General features: G+C 39.0%; 1 protein-coding gene across 1 annotated transcript in view; it reads left to right on the plus strand.

The window, feature by feature from the left end:
- ASTN1 (astrotactin 1) overlaps window positions 1-22,589 on the plus strand; it is a gene marked incomplete at both ends in the record, with an annotated part of 252,365 nt that overhangs the window by 106,916 nt on the left and 122,860 nt on the right. Inside the window, 3 exons of the mRNA XM_083358699.1 lie at window positions 11,134-11,527; window positions 13,304-13,450; window positions 17,085-17,192. Coding sequence (XP_083214825.1) covers window positions 11,134-11,527; window positions 13,304-13,450; window positions 17,085-17,192 — 649 coding nt within the window. The remainder of the gene's footprint in view (window positions 1-11,133; window positions 11,528-13,303; window positions 13,451-17,084; window positions 17,193-22,589) is intronic.

Here is a 22,589-nt window from a genome sequence, read left to right on the forward strand (position 1 = left end):
AACAGCAGCCTTGCTTAGTGACAGAAATTCTGGTCTCAATTGCAGTTGTAAGTGAAGGATTCTTTCTACTGCAGTTGCATATTATGTGATGGCATCCTTTTTAAAAAGTCTACTTCTAATCACAGTTCTCTGTTCCAAAAATGAACTTCTCCCAAGGGGGATGAGAATTGCTGTTTTGCATATTTGTTTCGTGTGGATAATGTTTCTTGTCTAGAATACATATACATATTTGTGGAAGAAAATTTGAATTTTTCAAAGTGTTGCTAGGTGACACCATTGCATAAGTTACACCAGCAGCCAATAAAAGTTTGTATTTTTTACTTTGTCAATAAAATTAAAATACACCCAGGTTGGATAAACCTTCTGTATCAGTTAGCGATTATAAAAGAGTATTGGAACTGAATTTTAATTATTAAGGGAAGTACCATTTGTTTTGCAACAGTTTCGAATAAAATTAACCTACAAATTCTTTTTATACATTGAGTTCCAAATTGAAGTTGAGCAGTATCTGCATTTAGTACATATTGTAAAATGTAGATGCAAACCCTAGACTCAAAACTCAGTTCAGCTCAAGGCAGCAGGAAACAAACCATTCTGTAATATGATTTGCACTCAGCAAATGCTTTTCCAGATTTTTCATTGTCATCTTTCAATCAGGCAAGAACAGGAAATGGGTCCCTCTTGTCACGTTCATTGAAACAGGAGCATGCAGGGTACTTGATAGCAACATAAGCAACATAAAGGTAAAGGTAAAAGTTCCCCCCGCACATGCTTTCTAGTTGTTTCCGACTCTAAGGGCTGGTGCTCATCTCTATTTCATAGCCAAAGAGCCAGCGCTTGTCCGAAGACGTCTCCGTGGTCATGTGGCCAGCATGACTAGATGCCAGAGGCACACGGAATGCTGTTACCTTCCCACCGTAGTGGTCCCTATTTTTGTACTTGCATTTTTACGTGCTTTTGAACTGCTAGGTCGGCAGAAGCTGAGACGAGTAACAGGCGCTCACTCTGTTACGCGGCACTCGGGATTCGACCCGCCAAATGCCGACCATGTGATAAACAAGTTCAGTGTCCTAACCCACTGAGCCACTGCAACATAAACAACAGCAAATTCATCAAGTCCATGAACAACACCATGAAGTCTTTATAGTAGAACATATGTAACCCAAAATCTTGCAGTGGGAGCATTTTAAAATTCTTGGAGATATTCCTTTTGTTATCCTTGTTATTTTTTATTGCTGCCAGGCAACTCTGAAATCAGATGTTAATCAATCAATCAATCAATCAATCAACAGACATTAAATCATGTTTAATATTCAGGGCATTAATGATAATCTAAAGAACACCAAGCCTAGCAGTCAACTGAAACAAAGACGTTATTTTATGTCTGTTTAATTACAGGCTGATCCTAAAACATGGACAGAATGGACCAATAGTAAATAACACATCCTATCAAATCTTTAAAGTTAGAGCAGCAACAATAGTATGGAGGCAACTATGGTCAAAGGATTCATTTGGTTGTTTGATTGCCTTTGGAATATCCTAGCTTTCAGAAAGTGCTCCCCCTTGCTGAGACCCCTGTGCCTGGCCTGTATAAGTAGATATAATCACTGCTGACAGTCTTTGCCAGATAGCTGAACTCATAAAATTACCTTTTTATCATCCACGAGGATCTTTATTGCATGCAGAGAAGATTACAGCAAACAAGATGTGGTAGATGTTGAAATGGACAGTATTTCAAGGCCAAAGACAGTAATGGTCCTACCGTGAGAGCAGACCACATGTAATGGTGTCCAGGAAGTGAAAGAATATTCAAGGTTAAGAAGAAGGAGGAAGTACGTCACAAAATGGGAGGGATTGACTGAACAGATTAACATAAGGAGCCTTGGTGGAGCAGTGGGCTAATGCCTCCTTAAGTAACACCAGCTGCCTGCAATTAGTGCACATTCGAGTCCCACCAGGCTCAAGGTTGACTCAGCCTTCCATCCTTCCGAGGTAGGTAAAATGAGGACCCAGATTGTTGGGGGCAATAAGCTGACTTTGTAATAATGCCGCTTGGGGGTGGGGGGCAAAAGCCCTAATAAGCAGGCATATACATAGAATGAAGGCTATTGCTAAGCACATTGATTTGTGCTTAAATTGTAAGCCACCCTGAGTCTTCGGAGAAGGGCGGGATATAAATGGGATTAAAATAAAATAAATAAATAAATAAATAACAGATTAACATAAATGTTGTAGTTCCCAAATGACCACATGGTGGCAGCACAATATGCATTGCATAATACTTTTATAGCTGATGTAACAGCACAGCAGTCAAGAACTCTTGTGGCATGTGGCTTTGCAGTTATTTTTCAGAACATCAGTGATTTACATCCTTTGCAGCGGCCACTGTTACAGGTTTAGTTAGTAAAAAATAGCCATTTAATTCAGACATCATTAAAGCTCATCCACTGCTGACATCAGGAAATATATTCCAAGACCACACATGGTATTGCATTGACTTCTTGCTTCTTGCAAATTAAGCCCTGCAGGTTTTGCTAAAGCAAATTTGTGGTATCTGAAGCAATTTTGAAATACAGTGGTAGAGTTCAATTTATTTTTTTGAACAGACTAGAGCAGGGGTAGGCAAACTTGGCTCTTTTATGACTCATGGACTTCAATTCTCAGAATTCCTGAGTCAGCGTGGCTGGCTCAGGAATTCTGGGAGTTGAAGTCCACGAGTCATGAAAGAGCCAAGGTTGCCTACCCCTGGACTAGTCAAAAAGAAAATCTGAAAGTCCCAAGTAAGAAATTTTGAAAATTTAGTAATTTCATATTTTTTGCCAGGAGAAAGATTGATATTTTACAGGTATCTTTGAAGCAGGAATAAATGGGCATGTGAGCTTCCTATGCTGTGCCTATTGCACACATGACTCGAGCATCATTTTGGATTCAGATGTCACACATGAGTGGTGATTGCCATTATTTGATACTTTGTATCTCATTTTAATCTGGCCTAGAAGTCCAAAAATGTTTTGTCCTTCTGACATATATAATATAATTCAGAATTAAATTGAGGCTATACAGCAGTAAACAGGTAAATAGCTGTTACCTGTATGTGCTGTAATTCTACCTTGGACAGCGGTATGCAACTCGTTAGGAGTTACAGTCATCTTGTAGTCTTGGCCTCAAAATTTTGACTTGCCTAGTCCATTGAACTTTTAATGATATTAAAATTGCTGTGTCTTACAATAATTATAGTGTGTTCTTTTATTTCTAAAATATCCCAACTGAACTCTTCTGCTTCTTATGTTTAGGGATTCACTTAAAGGTTTGATAAAGGTCAGAATAAAGAAATATAATAAAAGAAAGACTATAGAAATAAGTAGAGAAGTAAAGTAAAGAAGGAAGTAAAAAGAGAAATAAAGTGATTTGGATCAGCTAGGTCTTGTTTAGGGGTCAGAGGCTAAATAATAGACCTTTGGAATTTGGTAATTCAGTTAATAGGAAATAGATTAGTTTAAATGGGTACTCTGCAATTGAACCAAGACAAATTAAAGTAGAGATGGAGGTCAAATAAGAGAACAAAACTGGAACAAAACATGGTAAGCAAAATGAAAGGCTTGAGATAAGGGAGGAGGAGGAAATCTAACAAAATCTTGTTTATTTCACTAATTTGCTACACCTTTTTGTATACTGTCCTTGCAAGAAACTGTTACCTCCATCAGCCTTTGCACTGTTGTTCTTCCCTTTCCTCCAAACTCGGCCAGTCTTTCTGCATATATTTATTTTGCAGTTCAACCCATATTCATTACTTTTATGTAATCAAGCTACTTTAATGTACTTTTTTCATTGCTCAGTTACAGTATGTTTATATTCAGTTTGGAATGATTCATTCCCTACCCATTCTTGACTATCAGTTATATTTTTATCACACATACTTCAGAAGCCCTTTGCCACTTCATAAAATCTTTATGTTTAATCTGATATATGCACTTCTTATTTTTATGTTAACATTTTTGTACACAGATATTTTATCTCCTTTTGATACTCATTTCTCACAAAATGTCACAAACTATCTTTTACATTTCTGTCAGCATTTCTCCCTTGGGGTAGTTGTTGATTTCCAACCATTCATTTAGTGACTGTTCAAAGTTACAACACCACTGAAAAAAGTGACTGATGACCGATTTTCACATTTATGACTGCTACACGATTCCCATGGTCATGTGATTTGGGTGCTTGGCAACTGGCATGCATTTATGATAGTTAACACTGTCCCAGGATTATGTGATTACCATTTCTAACCTTCCCAGACAGTTTCTCCTTCAGTCTTGATACATTAATTTTCACATTCAATATCCTTGTTGCTACAGTATATATCAGGCATGTCAAACTCTCGACGACACATAACGTCACATGACGTATCGGGACTTTTTCCCCATTTCCGGCAATGGAGTGGGCACGGTTTTGGTGTGACGCATCTGGTCCATGGCCCGGCAATTTAACATGCCTGCTATAATATAGTCTATGTATAACGTTTGCTGCAAATTGTCACCCAATAACACGGTATCATCTTTATACAAAAAGCATAGATACATTCATATCTCCAGCCAACAGACCACAAGTATGATATATATTGAATAACTAATGAGGCATCAATACTGCTTAATTATCATTATCATCTGCATTAACTGGCAAACTTTTGGTTCCATATATACACAAAGTATTTCAAAATTCAACCAGTTCTTTTAATGTAAATGTATAATTATATTTCATATATATAGATTTCTTAGTGATCTGCTGAACAGCAAACATTTACTGCCTGGCCCAATACCTTATCACAATTCTGTAGTTTTATGCATTGTAACTTTTTGTGCCCTTTCACTCAGAATTCTGTTAAACACTTTCCGAGGGCACACTTAACAAACTAACGTCCCTGTGGGTTTTACATTTGTCCTTGCTAACTTTCCTTTTGGATAGGAAATGATAATGGCATTCTTCCAATTTTTAAACACACATGGAAACATGTTACAAATGTCTCAGCTTCCATTAGTAAATCACATCCATATATATATATATATATATATCTCCACAGTTTTTCCATTCTCATAGCATTTATAATTTAATTTGCATCATTTTTTTCTGGGACACAAATATTTATACATATTAATATAACTATTCTTCAATATGTCATTAGCATATTGATCAAAAAATTTTCTACCTTCTTTAATCTTAACTGTTTCCTACTCTCTCTGATTATCTTGCTGCAGCCTTTTTTCATCGTACTAATCATACAGTTTTTCTCATAATTTTTCCAGCAGTCATTCTAACATATATGCTTTTTATTCATACACTCTTTTTCTTCTTCATTCCACTGAGCATCCTTTTTTGTAGTTCCCATTAGTGTAAATCCACACACTTTTGTATGGATTCAGTTACATAATTATTTTTACTTTGTTCCAGGCAGTTTCCATATTTTCTTTCCTTATGGCTACTTCCACTACTCTGTTGGGTAATCATCTTCTCATATATATTTTTTTCACTCAGGAGTTACACTTTACTTTCCTGCAGCCATTCTTCTTTAATTCTATTCTTCCATTGCCATTTTTTCCCAAGGTTGCATAATCAGAACGCCTCATCACTCCTGTATCTTTCACTGATCCTCTTGTTCTTCATCAAATCTGTAATGTTTTTAAACTGATACTTTTTTGTCCTTTACATTTATGTATACGTATATGTATGAATAGAATTGTGCTTAAACCAACCATTTGGAGCAAGTAGCCTCTTCTAAGCAGATACTGGGAAGAGGCTGTTTAGTATCTAAGTGACTAGATACTAACTAGTCACTAATCTTATTCGTTCTTGGCTCTCTGAAAGCCCAGTTTTTCTATATTCTTTTGTCTCATTCTCAGTTATTTATATCTCAATAATATTTTCCCCTGCATCACCTAAAACCTACTCCTGACTGTTCTATTATCACCATTCATTTAAATATAACATGCAACTATCATCAATTTATGGATTCCTATAGCTATCAATATAGATATAATTTTAATAATATCATATCTCTTTAGCCCTGTATGCCATATTTAAAGTGTAAGCTTCCACACCTTTGATAAAAGAGTGGACTTTTTTATATAGGAACTTGTAAATTATATATACATTCCATTAGAATTCTTAAGATTGAGGTTAGTGGATCTATAGTAGATGAGCATCCCTCAGCCATTATTTTGTCTCTTTCTTCCAAATTCATTAAGTTTTAATAATCCATTAAGTTAAGATTGTTACATAAATAAATAGCAAGAAGTTGTTTTCTGACAATGAAGAGTTCTGGGTCTGATCTTGGCAATTCCACTATGTGCTGATGGAAGAAGCTTATATTTTCTCCTCTTAGCTATTTTCTTAGAAAAAAGTACCGTATGTTTTCAAACACACACACAAACACAAACACACACCAAGAAATCTCCATTGATAGCAACAAACTTTTTTCCTCTTTTTTTTACAATCTCTAGAATTCACTATGGGTTTCAAAGCAAATGATTAAGGGGGAACTTTCAAACTTTATTTAGGATTCAACCCCTTTACCTGTTCATATTAGAGACTGGGAAAATAAACCCTGAATTGTCTCCAGGTTCATTAATTTCTTAATTGCTTAATCTTTGTCATGGCACCAGCCACTGGAGCATCATTCTCCTGCAATTCATTTGGTCCCCCCACAGCCTTATTTAAACAAACCCTTAGAATCTCACTGTGTCTCCAGGCCTTGCATCAAAGTGGAAATTGGAGCTCATGCATGATATTTTGATTGGTTATTTTCCTTTGATGACCTAGTTCTTTGTTTTTAATTCATTGGTTGTTTTGTTTTTCTATGAACTGTACTGTTTAAGCTTTCTAGAGTTAGAACAAATTGGGGCATCTTACAAGTCTCATAAATAAACTATTCTTGGAGATTGTTAAGTTGTCAGTGAGAGAATGTTATGATATGTAATTTGAAAACTGCAATCTTCAGTTTTGCTTCCATAATATTTTCTAGTCTTAAGTAAAGCAAGCACTGAGTTACTTGATATAGTGGCAGGCTTTCATACCATGCTCATGACTTTGATATAGCCCCCCAGCATAGCATAATATTGTTGACAGTGCATAAAACAATTCAGGATTTTTAAAATACTGATTTTGAAAGACGCCCTTAAAATTCTGATTTTGTTTACGTACTTTTCAACAGCAATGGACAGAACATTTGCATTCTTCTCTAGAAATGTTTTATTAGAATCAGGGTTTTTTTTTCCAATGTCCTTTAAATTATTTTATTCATTTTATGTAAAATTCACCTTTCTGTTTTGGCAAATACTCAAGATGGGTTCCAACAGATTTCTGAAAACTTAAACTGTGCAACAAATATAACAACTAGTGAATTTATTTCTATTCTGATCTCATTTTTCATGTTGAGGTACCTCTGAGTTCACATAGTCCATGATGACTGTTCTGTGAAACCTCCAAATATTTGTGGAATATCTAGTGATAGCCTTTGAGATATACTGTAGTGAAATTTAGAATAATATTAATTTATTGTATTAACCTGATATTCATTTTTAAGGAAAATGCCTTATGTAAAACTGCTTCAAATTCTAGTTGAATTGCTTACAGCTTCCCTACAGTGTATGAAATCACAGAAGGTTGTATTACAGAATATTCTAATTTTTTTTCTTGGAAACACCAAAAAATTCAAGGGGCAAACGTCATTCAAAATTCTATTTTGTTTTTTTCTATTAAATGCATAGATATTTCCATTATTTTAGTAAATATGAGAAGCTTTGGGCTTAAATTTGCATCTAATGGAATTATAAGAACTACCCAGGAGTTGTATCTGACAAAAACACTCAGGGCTGTCTTAAATGTTTGTTTCTCAATTTAATTTGCAAGTATTTTTCCCTTAAGGAAAGGTTGGAACATTTTCATTAGGCCAAAAACAAAAGGGGATTGAAGTGTAACAGCTATTATCACGCTCTTTGCCAGCCATTGCTCTGTTGTCTATTTAGTAATTCTCATTTATTTCTTTTTCCTAGTGAAGCAGGTGATGGTTATTTTATTTTATTACAACAATCCATTACATATAAAGGAAGATAGAAAGACAGACCATGACCAAGAATAGACATGATACTGTTAATTGATTGGTTTGGGTTATATATATTTTCCCCATGCTTTTAAAATTTAAAGACTCAAAAGACTGGAGACCAAAACTTTATATTGAAGATGTCCTTAGCAACTACATCATTTTTTTCTCTCTTTTAAATTATAAAATTAAGTTCAGAGGACCCAGTCCAGATTGGGAGTTGAGGTTTTAATTGTTTATCATTTGCTAGGTTTCCAATCCAGACTGGATACATTGAATCTGAATCGGCATTGGTCGTGCTGGTGAATGATCTCTGGCGGGCTCGGGACAGGGGTTGTTCCTCTGTCCTAGTCCTATTAGATCTCTCAGCGGCTTTCGATGCCATCAACCATGGTATCCTACTGCAGCGTCTCAGGGGGTTGGGAGTGGGAGGCACTGTTTTGCGGTGGTTCTCCTCCTATCTCCTGGGCCGCTCGCAGTCGGTGTTAACGGGAGGGCAGAGGTCCGCCCCGAGGCCTCTCGTTTGTGGAGTTCCTCAGGGGTCGGTTCTCTCGCCCCTCCTGTTCAACATCTATATGAAGCCGCTGGGCGAGATCATTCTTGGTTTCGGGGTGGGGTATCATCAGTACGCTGATGATACCCAACTTTTTTTCTCCACCCCGAACCAACCCAGCAATGCCCTTGCCGTGATGTCCCGTTGCCTGGAAGCGGTCCGGGTCTGGATGGGGAGAAGCAGGCTTCGTCTCAATCCTGCCAAGACTGAGTGGCTGTGCATACAGGCATCTTGGGTCAACCAGACTATTCCATCTCTAACAATGGGGGGTGAGGTGTTACCCCTGTTGATAGGGCTCGCAACTTGGGCGTCCTCCTGGATTCACGGCTCAATTTTGAAGATCATATAGGAGCCGTGACCAGGGGGGCTTTTGCCCAGGTTTGCCTGGTGCGCCAGTTGCGACTCTACCTGGACCGAGGTGCCCTACGCACAGTCACTCATGCGCTTGTGACCTCCCGTTTAGACTACTGCAATGCTCTCTACATAGGGCTGCCCTTGAGGACCACCCGGAGGCTTTAGCTGGTGCAGAATGCGGCTGCACGAGTCGTGATGGGGGTCTCCCGATACTCCCATGTAACAGCTCTACTCCGCGAGCTGCATTGGCTTCCGGTTGCCCTTCGGGTGAGATTCAAGGTGCTGGTGATGACCTATAAACCCCTAAATGGCGAGGGTCCAGGATATTTGAGGGAACACCTGCTGCCAGCATCAAGCTCCCTTCATCCAGTGCGCTTCCACAGGGAGGGTTTTCTCAGGGTGCTGCCGGTTAAAGATTGCCGGCGGGTGACACCCAGGGGTAGGGCCTTCTCAGTGGGCGCGCCTGCCCTTTGGAACCAGCTGCCCGCGGAGCTTAGGACTGCCCCCGACCTCCGTTCATTCCGCCGGGACCTGAAGACCTGGCTCTTCGAGCTCTCTGGCCCAGGCTGAGAATTTTTAATTTTAACTGGGTTTTTATTTTCTCTCAGGGTTTCATTTAATCTTTTTAAATTTGTTTTAACTTTTGTATTGATTTTCTTTTAAATATCCTGTAAACCACCCTGAGTCCTTCGGGAAAGGGCGATATATAAATCTAAATAAATAAATAAATAAATACATTTGTATACATTGAATTTATATTATCAAAAAGTGATTATTTTATTTCAGTAAAAAGAAATAAATAATATAAATTGTTCTCACCCCACCCCACCCCCCAAAAATAACTGGAATCACAGTAAAACCTCTAGTTCTATACTTTAACGTTCTTGTTAAAATTCCAACCTAGTTTGGATTCCTTATGCTGGTTTTAGACTGTTTTTTTTAAATAAAGCTGCCAGATTTGCCTTTAAAGTAATATGCATTTTGGCCCTCAAGCTTTGACTTTGTTTCACACCTGAAGTATAAGACTGAGATACTGGTTAGTTCTCAATGATGATTTCCACTTCTTGAAAAGTTACCTGAGAAGAGAAGATATTGAAGAAGCAGGCAGATACATTGGAGAGAAAAGAATTAAACAGAAGCAATATTTCCTTCTCTGTTTTCAGGTCATTCTTCATCTGTAAAAGGAACAATATAGTTTGGAAATCCTATAGTCCAGCTGTCTGCTCAGTGCAGGCTCTACTGTAAATGGAAACCACAACTTAATCTCCTGTGAAGCTACATTGCACATCTCCATTAGCTGGTGACATGGCCATGTTCATTTACCCACAACGACATACTAGTCATTCCCTGGCACATTTACAGAGTTAGTTAGATATACAAAAAAATTCTTAAAGGGGAGGGCACTGAAGAGGTATTTGATTCTTTAAAGTTGCAATAATTTTGTTTACCATGATCCAAAAATACTTTGCATCATCAATAATAAGGCTTTTGTAAAGGCTGCTTCTAACTACAGACTAGTGTAAATTCTGAAGTTTAACTTGTATTGCTGTTGCCAAGGACAAAATTACTATTCTGAAAATTAATTTATGAAGTCATTGTTTCATGTAGCATGGAAAGCATTGGATTAATATAGCAATAGCACTTAGACTTACATACCACTTCACAGTGCTTTACAGCCCTCTCTAAGTGGTTTATAGAGTCAGCATATTGACCCCAAAAATCTGGGTCCTCATTTTACCAACCTCAGAAGGATGGAACGCTGAGCTAGTGACAATTGAACTGCCGAACTGCAGGGAGGTGGCAGTCAGCAGAATTAGCCTGCAATACTGCATTCTAACCACTGCGCCACCATGGCTCATAAAATTCAACCGAAGGCCTTCCAGTAGCCGACCTGTTACAAATCAGTGAGAAATGCACAACTGCACAGGTCCCATTCATTTCAGTAATGCCCTCTAGGTTAGCTACTTGTAATTGTTTCCTTAATCAATTCTATTATTTTCCCACAAACCTTGAGGATGGAATCTTGTTTTCTAAAATGGGGAATTCTGAGTCTAATATCAAGTAATACAGTGTAAATATACAAGTGTGCTAATTGATCCTGCCTGATCTTGAGGTTGTTCTGTTTTCGTTTTCACAGGGAGGGATGATTGCCTTGCTGCTTTCCATCTTGTGCCTGGTTATGATTCTCTACACACGCAGGCGTTGGTGCAAGCGCCGTCGAGTGCCTCAGCCCCAGAAGAGTGCCAGTGCTGAAGCAGCCAATGAAATTCACTACATCCCCTCAGTGCTGATTGGTGGCCATGGTCGTGAGAGTCTACGGAATGCCCGGGTGCAAGGCCACAACTCCAGTGGAACTCTGAGCATCCGAGAGACTCCAATCCTAGATGGTTATGAATATGATATTACTGACCTGCGCCACCACTTACAGCGAGAATGCATGAATGGGGGTGAGGACTTTGCCAGCCAGGTGACCAGAACACTGGACTCGCTACAGGGCTGTAATGAGAAATCGAGCATGGATCTAACACCAGGTGGGACTTAGTTGTAATCAGCATGTTGACCTACACCTATATGTGATTAGATAAGTTATTAGATATATGTTTAGATCATTATATTTTGGTGCCTTTAATACACTGCTTATTTGACCTAATTTCTCAAAATGAAATGCTGGTATTTTTTTCCAGTCATATAATCCATCATTTTCCTGTTGTCCCTAGTATGGCTAATTTCTGGCTACATAATTTTGGACTGCCAGATTATCTGGCTGCGTCCCAGTGGAAGGTGACTTAGAATAACATTAACTGTAATAAAACAATAGGAGGTGTATGCTTCAAGGACAAAGTGGAGATAGTAGTTCAAATCATGAATTTTGACTGTTTACAAAGAACATGAAAGTACTTAAAGTTTTCTTTATGGAATATTTAGCCATGTTTTCAGTGTGGTAAACAGAAAATTGGGTCAGGCTTTCTGTAGACCAGGCAAGATTACTTGCTTTTATCAGCTTTTGTGTTTCAAGCAATATCCAAAAGTCAAAGACTTGTGGCATAGACAATAGTTGATAGAAGATAGTCAGAAAAACAAATTTCTGCATTAGCTTCTATCTCAATATAATCATATTCAAGCTGTTTGTTGTTGTGCAATTGTTTCTTTTTTCTGTGTTAAAATTGACATGAGAGCACTTGAGGTAAGTGGAGATCTCATGTTCCTGTTATTGGCAGAGAGGAAAGCTCTCATTTGTTTCAGCAAGTGTTTATATGCATGTATGTGCTTTACAGGATGCATAAGTATGAATGTAGCACTTGCTTTAAGTCTGCCAGATTTCTGCGGGTCTAAGACAATTTGCAGTGGCCAACTTGCCATAGCCAACTCACCACAACCAACTCACCACGGCCAACTTCTCACTGGACAGTTAGCTGTGGGATAAGGGTTAGACTAATATCAAAGAAATGATGGAATTAAAGAAAGGATGAAAAGGGAGGGACAGAATGAAATGTGAATGACAAAAATAAAATGAAAAATTGAATTGAATTGTTTAATTGTCCCACGGCGAGTTGTCCCATGGTGAGTTGTCCCATGGCAAGTTGGCCAGGAGCTAGTTGGCTGTGGCAAATTGGCCATGGTGAGTTGCCCAGCAGTGAGTTGGCCATAGGAAGTTGGCCATGACGAGTTGGCTGTGGCAAGTTGTCCCATTCTGGATTTGTACTCCCATTTCCTCTGAAGCTACTTCTAAAGATCCAGACTGAAGTGCTTCATAGCCCTTATGCCTTGAACCTCTAGGTGAGGTAGAAGGTTAACTCCCCCTTCCCTCCTCCATAAATTTTATGGTTTTGATTTGGTTTCTCTCTGCCCCTCTACCCTCTCATTCACAGTTTTTTTTAAAAAAAAATATCTCTAATCATACAAGACCATCAATGGTGATGGTGACCATCAATGTCACTGCTTTTCCTCTTGAACAGTGAAAAATTTCAGCAGGAGCATTCATAACAATTTGATTCAACTTTTGCAAAGCTGTCCCCATGGGAACTTTAGTCTTAGTTCTTACTTTAAGATAATCCTTTTGAATGCATTTATTGTTGGGATGTAAAGATATTGGGACAAAACCACAAGCCTGTTCTGAACATACAGATAGTTGGTTACAGTAGAAGGATTTAATTTCTATTGCCAGCTGGTCCACATCTAAAGATGTTCCAAATTTAATCCTTGGATAGCTGGAAATGATTTTTTTTTCTTATTATTATTCCTATTCTTTTTCCCTTCCCCTTTTTGCCTCCTTTTCTCAAAGTTTTATCTTAAATTTTTCTTGTTAGGAAGTGACAATGCCAAGCTCTCCTTGATGAACAAGTACAAGGATAATATCATTGCCACCAGTCCTGTGGACTCCAACCATCAACAGGCAACACTGTTGTCTCATACATCTAGCAGTCAACGCAAACGGATCAATAACAAATCACGAGGTACCATCTACCAAGTTTTTTTTTCTGACAATGGATGGGATGGGGAAGGGTGCAATCTATAAGGTGATTAAATTCATGGGCAATCTTGAAATAGATCTAACAGTACACTTAGTCCCATCTGTTTCCATCATTCCATGGAAACATGCAAGGGCTGTATTTGCACATCACATTAAGCCACGGAATCAAGAGATGCAGCGTAGATTAGGCTGAGAGCCATAGTAGAATTTAAATGGTATGTCTAGGGTTTTACTCCAGAGCCAGAATGGGGCCAGGACTAACTATAGATCAAAATAATAACAATAAGATTGTATAATTAATTACTTGACACAATTTTCTTCCAACCTATGTGAACTTTTAGCTATTTTACACATTCTACCTGTGCGATTATCTTCTTTTTAGAGCCATCCAGGATTGTACTATTAGAACATGATACAATTTTGATCAGTTTTGTGTGTGTGTGTGTGTGTGTGTGTGTGTGTATATATATACACATGCACATACATATACATACATACATACAGTATGCATATACATATACACAAAAAACTGATCAAATTGTATCATGTTCTAATATATATATTGTATTATGTTCTAATATATATATATATATTAGAAAAGCAGCACAGCGACCATTTTATGTAAGCAGTTGCCACACTTCTCAACTACACACATACATACATACATACGCACACATAAAGAAATGCAAAGAGGAAGGGGAAACAATTTGAGTAGTTGAGAAGTGTGGCAACTGTTTACATAAAATGGTCACTGTGCTGCTTTTCCTCCTTCCTCCTCCTAAAATACATTCTTCAGATGGCTATAGAGATAAGGATAGGAGGGAAAGGAAGGTTAACTGGGAGCAGCAAGGAAGTGAGCGGATGGAGCAATAGATTGGAAAAGCTGTCCGTTCTACCACAATTTGCAAAAACTCCTATGCATTATCAAGATGTGGTAATGACTAAGGAGGTTCCAGGGCTTCATGAAAACCTTGAGAAATTAAAGTGGTCTGTAGTCTGTCTACTTGTAGTTTAACATTATATGTGAACATAGACTTTGATTAGATAATAGATGAATTCTAGTTAAAGAATTAGATACTCGTAACTATTGCTTACTTTTTAAAATCACTGGTATGTGAGCCTAATGAATGGGAAAACATGAGCAGAAAAAGTTGCAAAATCTCCAGTCATTTTCCAGTCCCATGTGACTTTTTTTAAGGTGCTTTTTCACTTGTATCTTATGCAGGTGAAATATAGGGGTTAAAAAAACTGAAGAGGGGTGATTTTGAGCTGAAATAATGATAAAGAACCAGTTTAGGACAATCCTTGTTTTGTTGCCTTGCTTCAAAAAAAGAAGAGAGAAGCCGAAGAAGCATGCATATTCCTATATAAAACCCAGTCAAATTGCAATGGAAGTCTGTGCCTCTCAGCTCTTCTTTGTTGTCCAGCATTTTTCCTGAGAGATTTCTGCATAGCAGTTCTGTCCCATTCAGTCTCCTCTGGAAGTTGTCTAAGGGATTTACCTGCTGTAGGTCCCAAAGACAGAATAGGAATTTTATTAACAAGATGTTTGCCTTGTTGTTGAGCCTCTTTGCTGCTCAACTGGTAAAAGTGACATTTTGAGTTTCTTTGAAGATTCATCACAAGTATCCTTGGAATCTTAGACATTCATGCCATGTCTATTATTGACTAAGTATACATATTGCAGTCATGTTTTTATGCTGGCTTTTGGAATACGACTGATTGCTAGTGGTTGCTGAGTTAAGTGTTTTTTGTCATGAATGGGTTTTTTGTCGTCATGAATGGGCCATTTCACATGAGATTTGAGCTGGACAAACTGGATCTTGAGACATAAAGAAGCTAAGAGTTTCCTGGACATTCTGGGGCATTTTCTTAGGGCATTAGATGGCAATTTGGCCACAGTTCTAATCTCACTGTACAATAGTGAGCTGAAAAGGTCCTCTATTACTCCTGAGCACTTCTGCTTATGAGTTGCCCAAATGCCTCTTAATTTAACTGAAGAACTGGCACTGAAGCAAATTGGTTGATGGTTTAAGTTCAGTAACAGTCACTATCCCAAACTGAATAGAATCGAAATAGTTGTAATCAATGCAGTAAATAAATAATCAATAAATCAGTTAACAAATGGACAGCTCAGGGCATACAACTGTATCTTCTGCATGGAAATGGTTAGAGTGAAGAAAATTGACTTTGCCACCATCAATGCATCTTCCAAGAATTGCCTAGCCAAGCTTCTTGGGTGGCAACAGAATGGGAGTGTGACTTGGGGTGTCTCCTTGATGGCTGTCTGTCATTAGAGGGGCAATTGGATTCACCAAGTGCTAGCTGTGACTTTAACTTGATTGAGATGCGTCAACCTCAATCAGCTGCATCATAATAAACTCTTATCTGGATCACAGCATGTAGAAGTTACCCGTAAAGATGGTCTAACAACAAAATGTAGCTGTCCAATTTTAAATTAGCTGGCTAAATGGGATCTCATAATACCAGTTCTGCTGCATCTAAACAAGCAGCAAATTATTAATAAAGTGCTCCTGCTAGAGCATAGTCCAGTCACAACTAAAATTAAGAAGTAAAACTAAAGCTAATAATCAAAAACAAAAAAATAATACTTCTACATCCCAATCATCTAACTTGACTAGGAAGATTTATAACAAATTGTCTTATCATCTGTCTATACCAGGGGTCAGCAACCTGAAACAGTGAAAGAGCCACTCGGAACCGGTTCCCTCACAAAAGGAAAAACTGGGAGCCGCAAAAAAAATGTGTGCACATGCGCGTACATGCACGCATGCACAGAACAGGGTTTGACTGAAGAGTGGAGCCAAGGCGAGATATGCACCTACCCTGCATATTTGAATTGATTGGTTGAACTTTTTTACTCCCACTTTTTTTTGGGGGGACTGCACATGGCAGAGGACTGGGAGCCGCAGGAGACGGCTGAAAGAGCCACATGCGGCTCCGGAGCCATGGGTTGCAGACCTATGGTCTATACCAACTGCCATTCTCAGTAACTATTCACAGTCACTTCTACCAGTCGCTGTTCTTTATTAAATGAATAAGCTTTCAAATCTTTTCTTAACTGTATTCCAAAGATGTGTGGAGCCAGAGTAGAGAGAGAAGAGAATTCCATAATTGATTCTATGTGCATTGTATTTTAAAATATTGCCCAAGAATCAATCTGCTGTAGAAACTATTTGTGGCTCTATTTGTGGACTTGGCTCATAGTATGGTGATCCATTTCAATGGTCAGCCATTTCAGCAGCAAAACCCCAGTGTTGTGAAATGACTATCTGTTGCCTTCTTTGAAAAAAATACTTGAAGACACACCTGTCTTCTCAAGCATTTATAGAGAGACAACACCAGATTGATTTTGCTAGAATCTGCTTTCCTTTTTATCAAAAAACGTTTCTTTTAATTTTTGTCCTTATTGCTGGCTTTACTGTGCTGATTGTGTTTGAGATTTCTTTTCCCATTTTCTTTTAGACCATATATATTCTCTGGGCAGAAGGGAATTAAGTAAATGAGATATACCTGTACTATAAAGAGGTGAGAATGTGAGGTGATACAAGAATAGCTAATACAGGCAATTGTTTTGTCTTTGTTTTTCAACCTAGCTGGCTCTGCATTTCTGAACCCTGAAGGGGATTCTGGGACAGAAGCAGACAATGACCCCCAGCTGGCTTTTTACACAGATCCATCACGGAGCAGGCGGCGCAGTAGAGGTAAGCAGCACTATGAGCTGGGAGTTGCAAGTACAGTAATGTGAAATGGCTAAAGAGATTGTGGTGCTAGAGGTCCTTGAAGACTAAGTATGTCTCTCAGCATGTTTCAATCACATGTCTTTTGTGCATGCTTAAATAGTAGCCGTAACTCCTTTCCTCATGCATTTTCTCATTATGGGACAAGCAACACATTACCCACTGCTGCTACTATTAGTTAACAGGATTTTTTTTTAATCTTTGCATTTTTCACTCCCAATGCTATAAAGAAGAAGTGGGCAACTCTGCCATCCCTTTCTTCAGTGCATGAGCTGATACAGTAAAGGTTTCCTCAAACAGGGAAAAACCACCGCTCGAGGGTGAAATGGATATAAGTTTAAAAACAAAAATAGAAAAAAAAACCCTGAATAATTTGGTAAGCCTAAATAATTCGAAGCCCTTCTTTTAAAAAGGACTCCCAGCAGAACTGACACAACCCATCTATTTTCCAGACCAATAAACACATTTCTTTGATAGATTTCTCTCTGCATGAGCTGCTTGGATGAGATCTCTGAAAAAACCAGCCCTGTTTGCATGTTATGCATCCCTAAGGCACTTAACTGCACTGTCAAGGAGTTGGTTGTCATGGAGAAACTAACCCATTAAAAGAATGGAGTGGGAAGAAGGGATTAAATATTTTAAAAAGTATACACATTTTCCTTTGAACCAGGATTTCTTCTGGTCAGGCACTATGCATGAAGGCTCTTATATCTTAGTGACTTGTAGACTGACCCCGTGTAAAAAACCCAGTAGAACCTAAAAAGTGTGCTAAGTTTCTGGTGTCTCTCAAGCAGATCATTTTCTTAGCTCTCTCCTGTAATAATTGGGCAGAAATGGCAACGGCTCTGCTGTGTTTGGATGCCTCAAAAGCAGCTGGCCAAAGAGTGACATAGATAATGCCCTGATCTGTGACCCAAGGAAACTTACCAAAGATTCTGGGCTGGTTCTACAGACTGATTGCTTTGAATGAAAGTCACCTGGACTCCTTTTGGGGAAAGTTGTAAGACAGAGCTCCATGTTGTTTCAAGTACTGTGTGTCAAGCTCTGTAAGGGTGGCAAGTTCAGAAGATAAGAACCAATTAGATTTTTGAAGAATAGAGTAATGTAGCAAAATCTTTAAAGCCTATCAAAGGAGTTGTTCTGCACAACTGATTAAGGCAAATTTACTCTGAATTTCTTTCTTACATTTTTTCCCTCTGGATTCAAAAATCTCTTCTGCTATTCCTCTGTTTCCTTCCTTAACTATCTTCTTGCCTTTTCTGTGTTTCCAAGGTCTGTTAAGACATTCCATCACGTTGTGTTAGCTATCTAGAGAAATATGTGTTGATCCTTTTGGCAAATATGCCACAAATAAAATCCAAGATATCAATGATTCCTGGCTGGTCAGGTCTTCAGTGCAAAAGCAGCCAACTATTTTGAGGGGATTGCTTTTGTCTTTAATCATCTGTCATGTTTCCCAAGTTAACATTTTTTCTGTGATTGAGCAAAGGTAGAGACAGTCAGACATATTCTTTTGTTTTGCTAACTATACAGAAATCTAGACCTTAATTTAATTATAGTACTTTTATTATAGTGATAAGCCAGGTCAGATGAGTTATATGTACCTTCTGTTCTATCAGACTACATTCTAGCAATTTCTGAGACAGTGGTGGAGAGCCATGCCATTCCTTTTATGACTTTCAGTGAGTACTCAGAACAATCCAATCAACTCTGGTTATTTTGTGCTGAATTTAAGATGGTATCATCTCTTTTCCTTCTCTTTCACATTTTGTTTTACCTCTTATGCTGGCCTAAGGCTGCAATAAAATAACTCAATAAAGATCCAAAATGCAGACGCAGCACAGAATAAGAGACAGATAGGCAAGCATTGTTGTCACTCAATAACGTTACATTATGACCTACCTGGTGCTTGAGGGGGGTCATACTAACCTTGACCTCTGAGTGATACAGCTCTCCTAGATCACATACAAGGAATCCTCATTAACAACTGCCTCATATAGCAGCAATTTGCAGTTATGATGGTGCAGTGCTCACATTTACAACATTTGCAGATTGCAAAGCAAAGGAAAGCTGAAATAAAATCAGAAGCATATATAGGTGCTGTTTCACTTAGTAACTTCTTCACTTAATGATCCAGTTGCCACTGTGTGGACACTAAACAAGGATTACCTGTACTTTCTGTGTTTTCTGAGGAAGAGTAGGGATTTAAAAGAAATTATTTGTTGATACGTACAGCTTCGGTGTTAATTTCAGTACTGATATAGCACCTCTAATGTTGAGGTTAGTTCAGGTAGATGTAATTATTTGTAATCACATACTGCAGGTAAGAAGTGAAGGTGTCACACTGTGTTTTTCTGAGACTATTTAGCATAATACATACTAAGCAGAGGAAAGGTTTACATAGCTGTGCAATAAAATATATTAACCACTAGGCTATATCTGTGATCAAAACTGTAGAAAAACAACGTGGTTATTTTTGAGTATATAATTACAGCAGCATTACCCATACAGATTATGCCTTTCCTATTTTAACAAGGGGATTTGAAACTGTTGAGGTATCAATAAATGATATGGCTATAAGCATTCTGATCTAATCCTATCCGTTCCAAGTGCAGTCCTTTGTTGTCATGGTTTTTAATGGTTGATTCAGTCTATTTATGGACAACCAAAAAGCTCCTTGCTGAAAGACAAAATAATTTTGCATTATCCCAATGCAGCGCTTAGGCAACAGATTGGAGAAAATTAATATAGATTATATGTATGAGTTCACAAATGATTTCAGAGAAGAAAATTACCTACGAACCTAGCAAAGCAGTGTTGTCATTGTTTCAGCTTTCACCTTCTGGAGTATTTCAGCTTTCCACAGATGTGGTTAAGGGCACATTTTTGAGCATGGCAAGCAGTATTTGATTCTTTTGACTCAGAAAGTGCACAGTTCTAGTTATCTGGAAACCAACCATCTGCCCATCTGGATTTCAACTGCTTTCTCATTTTTTGGAAAAGAGATTCTGCATGGGAAGTGTTTAGGCAGAAATCTGGTTTCTGTGTTTAAAAATCTATCTAAATCTATCTATCCTTAAATATGAGCCAGCAGTGTGCTGTAGCTGCCAGAAAAGCCAGCACAGTTCTAGGCTGCATTAACAGAGGGATAGATTCAAGATCACATGAAGTGTTAATACCACTTTACAATACCTTAGTAAGGCCACACTTGGAATACTGCATCCAGTTTTGGTCACTACGATGTAAAAAAGATGTTGAGACTCTAGAAAGAGTACAGAGAAGAGTGACAAAGATGATTAGGGGACTGGAGGCTAAAACATATAAGGAACGGTTGCTGGAATTGGGTATGTTCAGTTTAATGGAAAGAAAGACTAAGGGTGACATGATAGCAGTGTTCCAATATCTCAGGGGCTGCCACAAAGGAGAGGGAGTCAAGCTATTCTCCAAAGTGCCTGAGGGCAGGACAAGAAACAATGGATGGAAACTAATCAAAAAGAAAAGCAACCTAGAAGTAAGGAGAAATTTCTTGACAGTTAGAACAATTAATCAGTGGAACAACTTGCCTCCAGAAGTTGTAAATGCTCCAATACTAGAAGTTTTTAAGAAGAGATTGGACAACCATTTGTCTGAAATGGTATACGGTTTCCTGCCTGAGCAGGGGGTTGGATTGGGAGACCTCCAAGGTCCCTTCTTTTATTTTGTTGTCTGTCTATCATCATCTATCATCTGTCTATCATTTCTGCCAATTTCACAAGATGACTATCTTAAGAGCTGTAAGGTAAAGACCTGAAAGACACCAATGTAATTTCAGTATTTTTCTAATGATATTATTAAATTGGCATTGTTGGCTTTGTCAGTAGTTTGACTGTCTTGAAAATTGGCACCGTATAGTATCATTACATGATTACATTAAATGTAACACACAACATCTGGACTAATAATGCATTAAATTTTGATGGGTATTTATACATGCATACACAAACAGATACAAACAGGGAGTGTGTACGTTTGCATGTACAGATCCAGGTTCAAACATCTACTATTCTCTATTAAGACATGGGAGAGAAGAGATAGGGTGTTCACCATTATTATTTATTTATTTATTTATTTATTTTATTTAATTTCTATACCGCCCTTCTCCCTAAGGGACTCAGGGCGGTTCACAGGGCATATATAAATAAGTATACAAAAATTAAAAGAAAATTAAACCATGCCCAAATTAAAATATAACAATAGTGAAATAAAAACCAATTAAAAACCCAAATACCCCTTCAGGCCAGACCAGCTAACTCGAACAAATGGGTCTTCAACCCGCGACGGAAGGATCGGAGGTCCGATGCCATCCGGAGCTCAACCGGCAGTTGGTTCCATAGTGCCGGGGCACCCACAGAGAAGGCCCTCCCCCTGGGGGCCACCAGTCGACATTCCCTGACTGGAGGCACCCTGAGGAGGCCCTCTCTGTGGGCACGCACAGGGCGGAGGGGAGTTGACGCCGGCAGCAGGTGGTCCTCGAGGTATCCCGGACCCATGCCATGTAAGGACTTAAAGATCATAACCAAGACCTTGAACCTCACCCGGAAGACAACTGGCAACCAATGCAGCTCGCGGAGCAAAGGTGTAACATGGGAGTACCGGGAAACTCCCAAGACAACTCTCGCGGCCGCATTCTGTACCAGTTGGAGCCTCCGAGTGGTCTTCAAGGGAAGCCCCATGTAGAGAGCATTACAGTAGTCTAGGCGAGAGGTCACGAGCGCATGAGTGACCGTACACAAGGCATCCCGGTCCAGATAGGGCCGCAACTGGCGCACCAGGCGAACCTGGGCGAAAGCCCCCCTAGTCACGGCTACTACATGATCTTCCAGGGTAAGTCGTGAATCTAGGAGGACTCCCAAGTTGCGAGCCCTATCCACGGGGGGTAACAGCTCACCCCCCATAGAAAGGGATGGAACATTTTGAATGTCCCGGGATGCCGGAATGTACAGCCACTCAGTCTTGTCAGGGTTGAGTTGAAGTCTGTTCCTCCCCATCCAGACCCGAACCGCCTCCAGGCAACGGGACATCACAGCGAGGGCATCACTGGGGTGGTTTGGGGTCGAAATAAAAAGTTGGGTATCATCAGCATATTGATGATACCCAACTCCAAAACCACGAATGATCTCACCCAGCGGTTTCATGTAGATGTTGAACAGGAGAGGCGAGAGAACCGACCCCTGAGGAACTCCACAAACGAGAGACCTAGGGGCCGATCTCTGCCCCCCTGCCAACACCGACTGCGAGCGTCCCAGGAGATAGGAGGAGAACCACTGAAGAACTGTGCCTCCCACTCCCAATCCCCTGAGACGCCACAGCAAGATACCATGG

This window comes from Vipera ursinii (assembly GCF_947247035.1).
Source record: "Vipera ursinii genome assembly, chromosome: 3".
NCBI lineage: Eukaryota > Metazoa > Chordata > Lepidosauria > Squamata > Viperidae > Vipera > Vipera ursinii.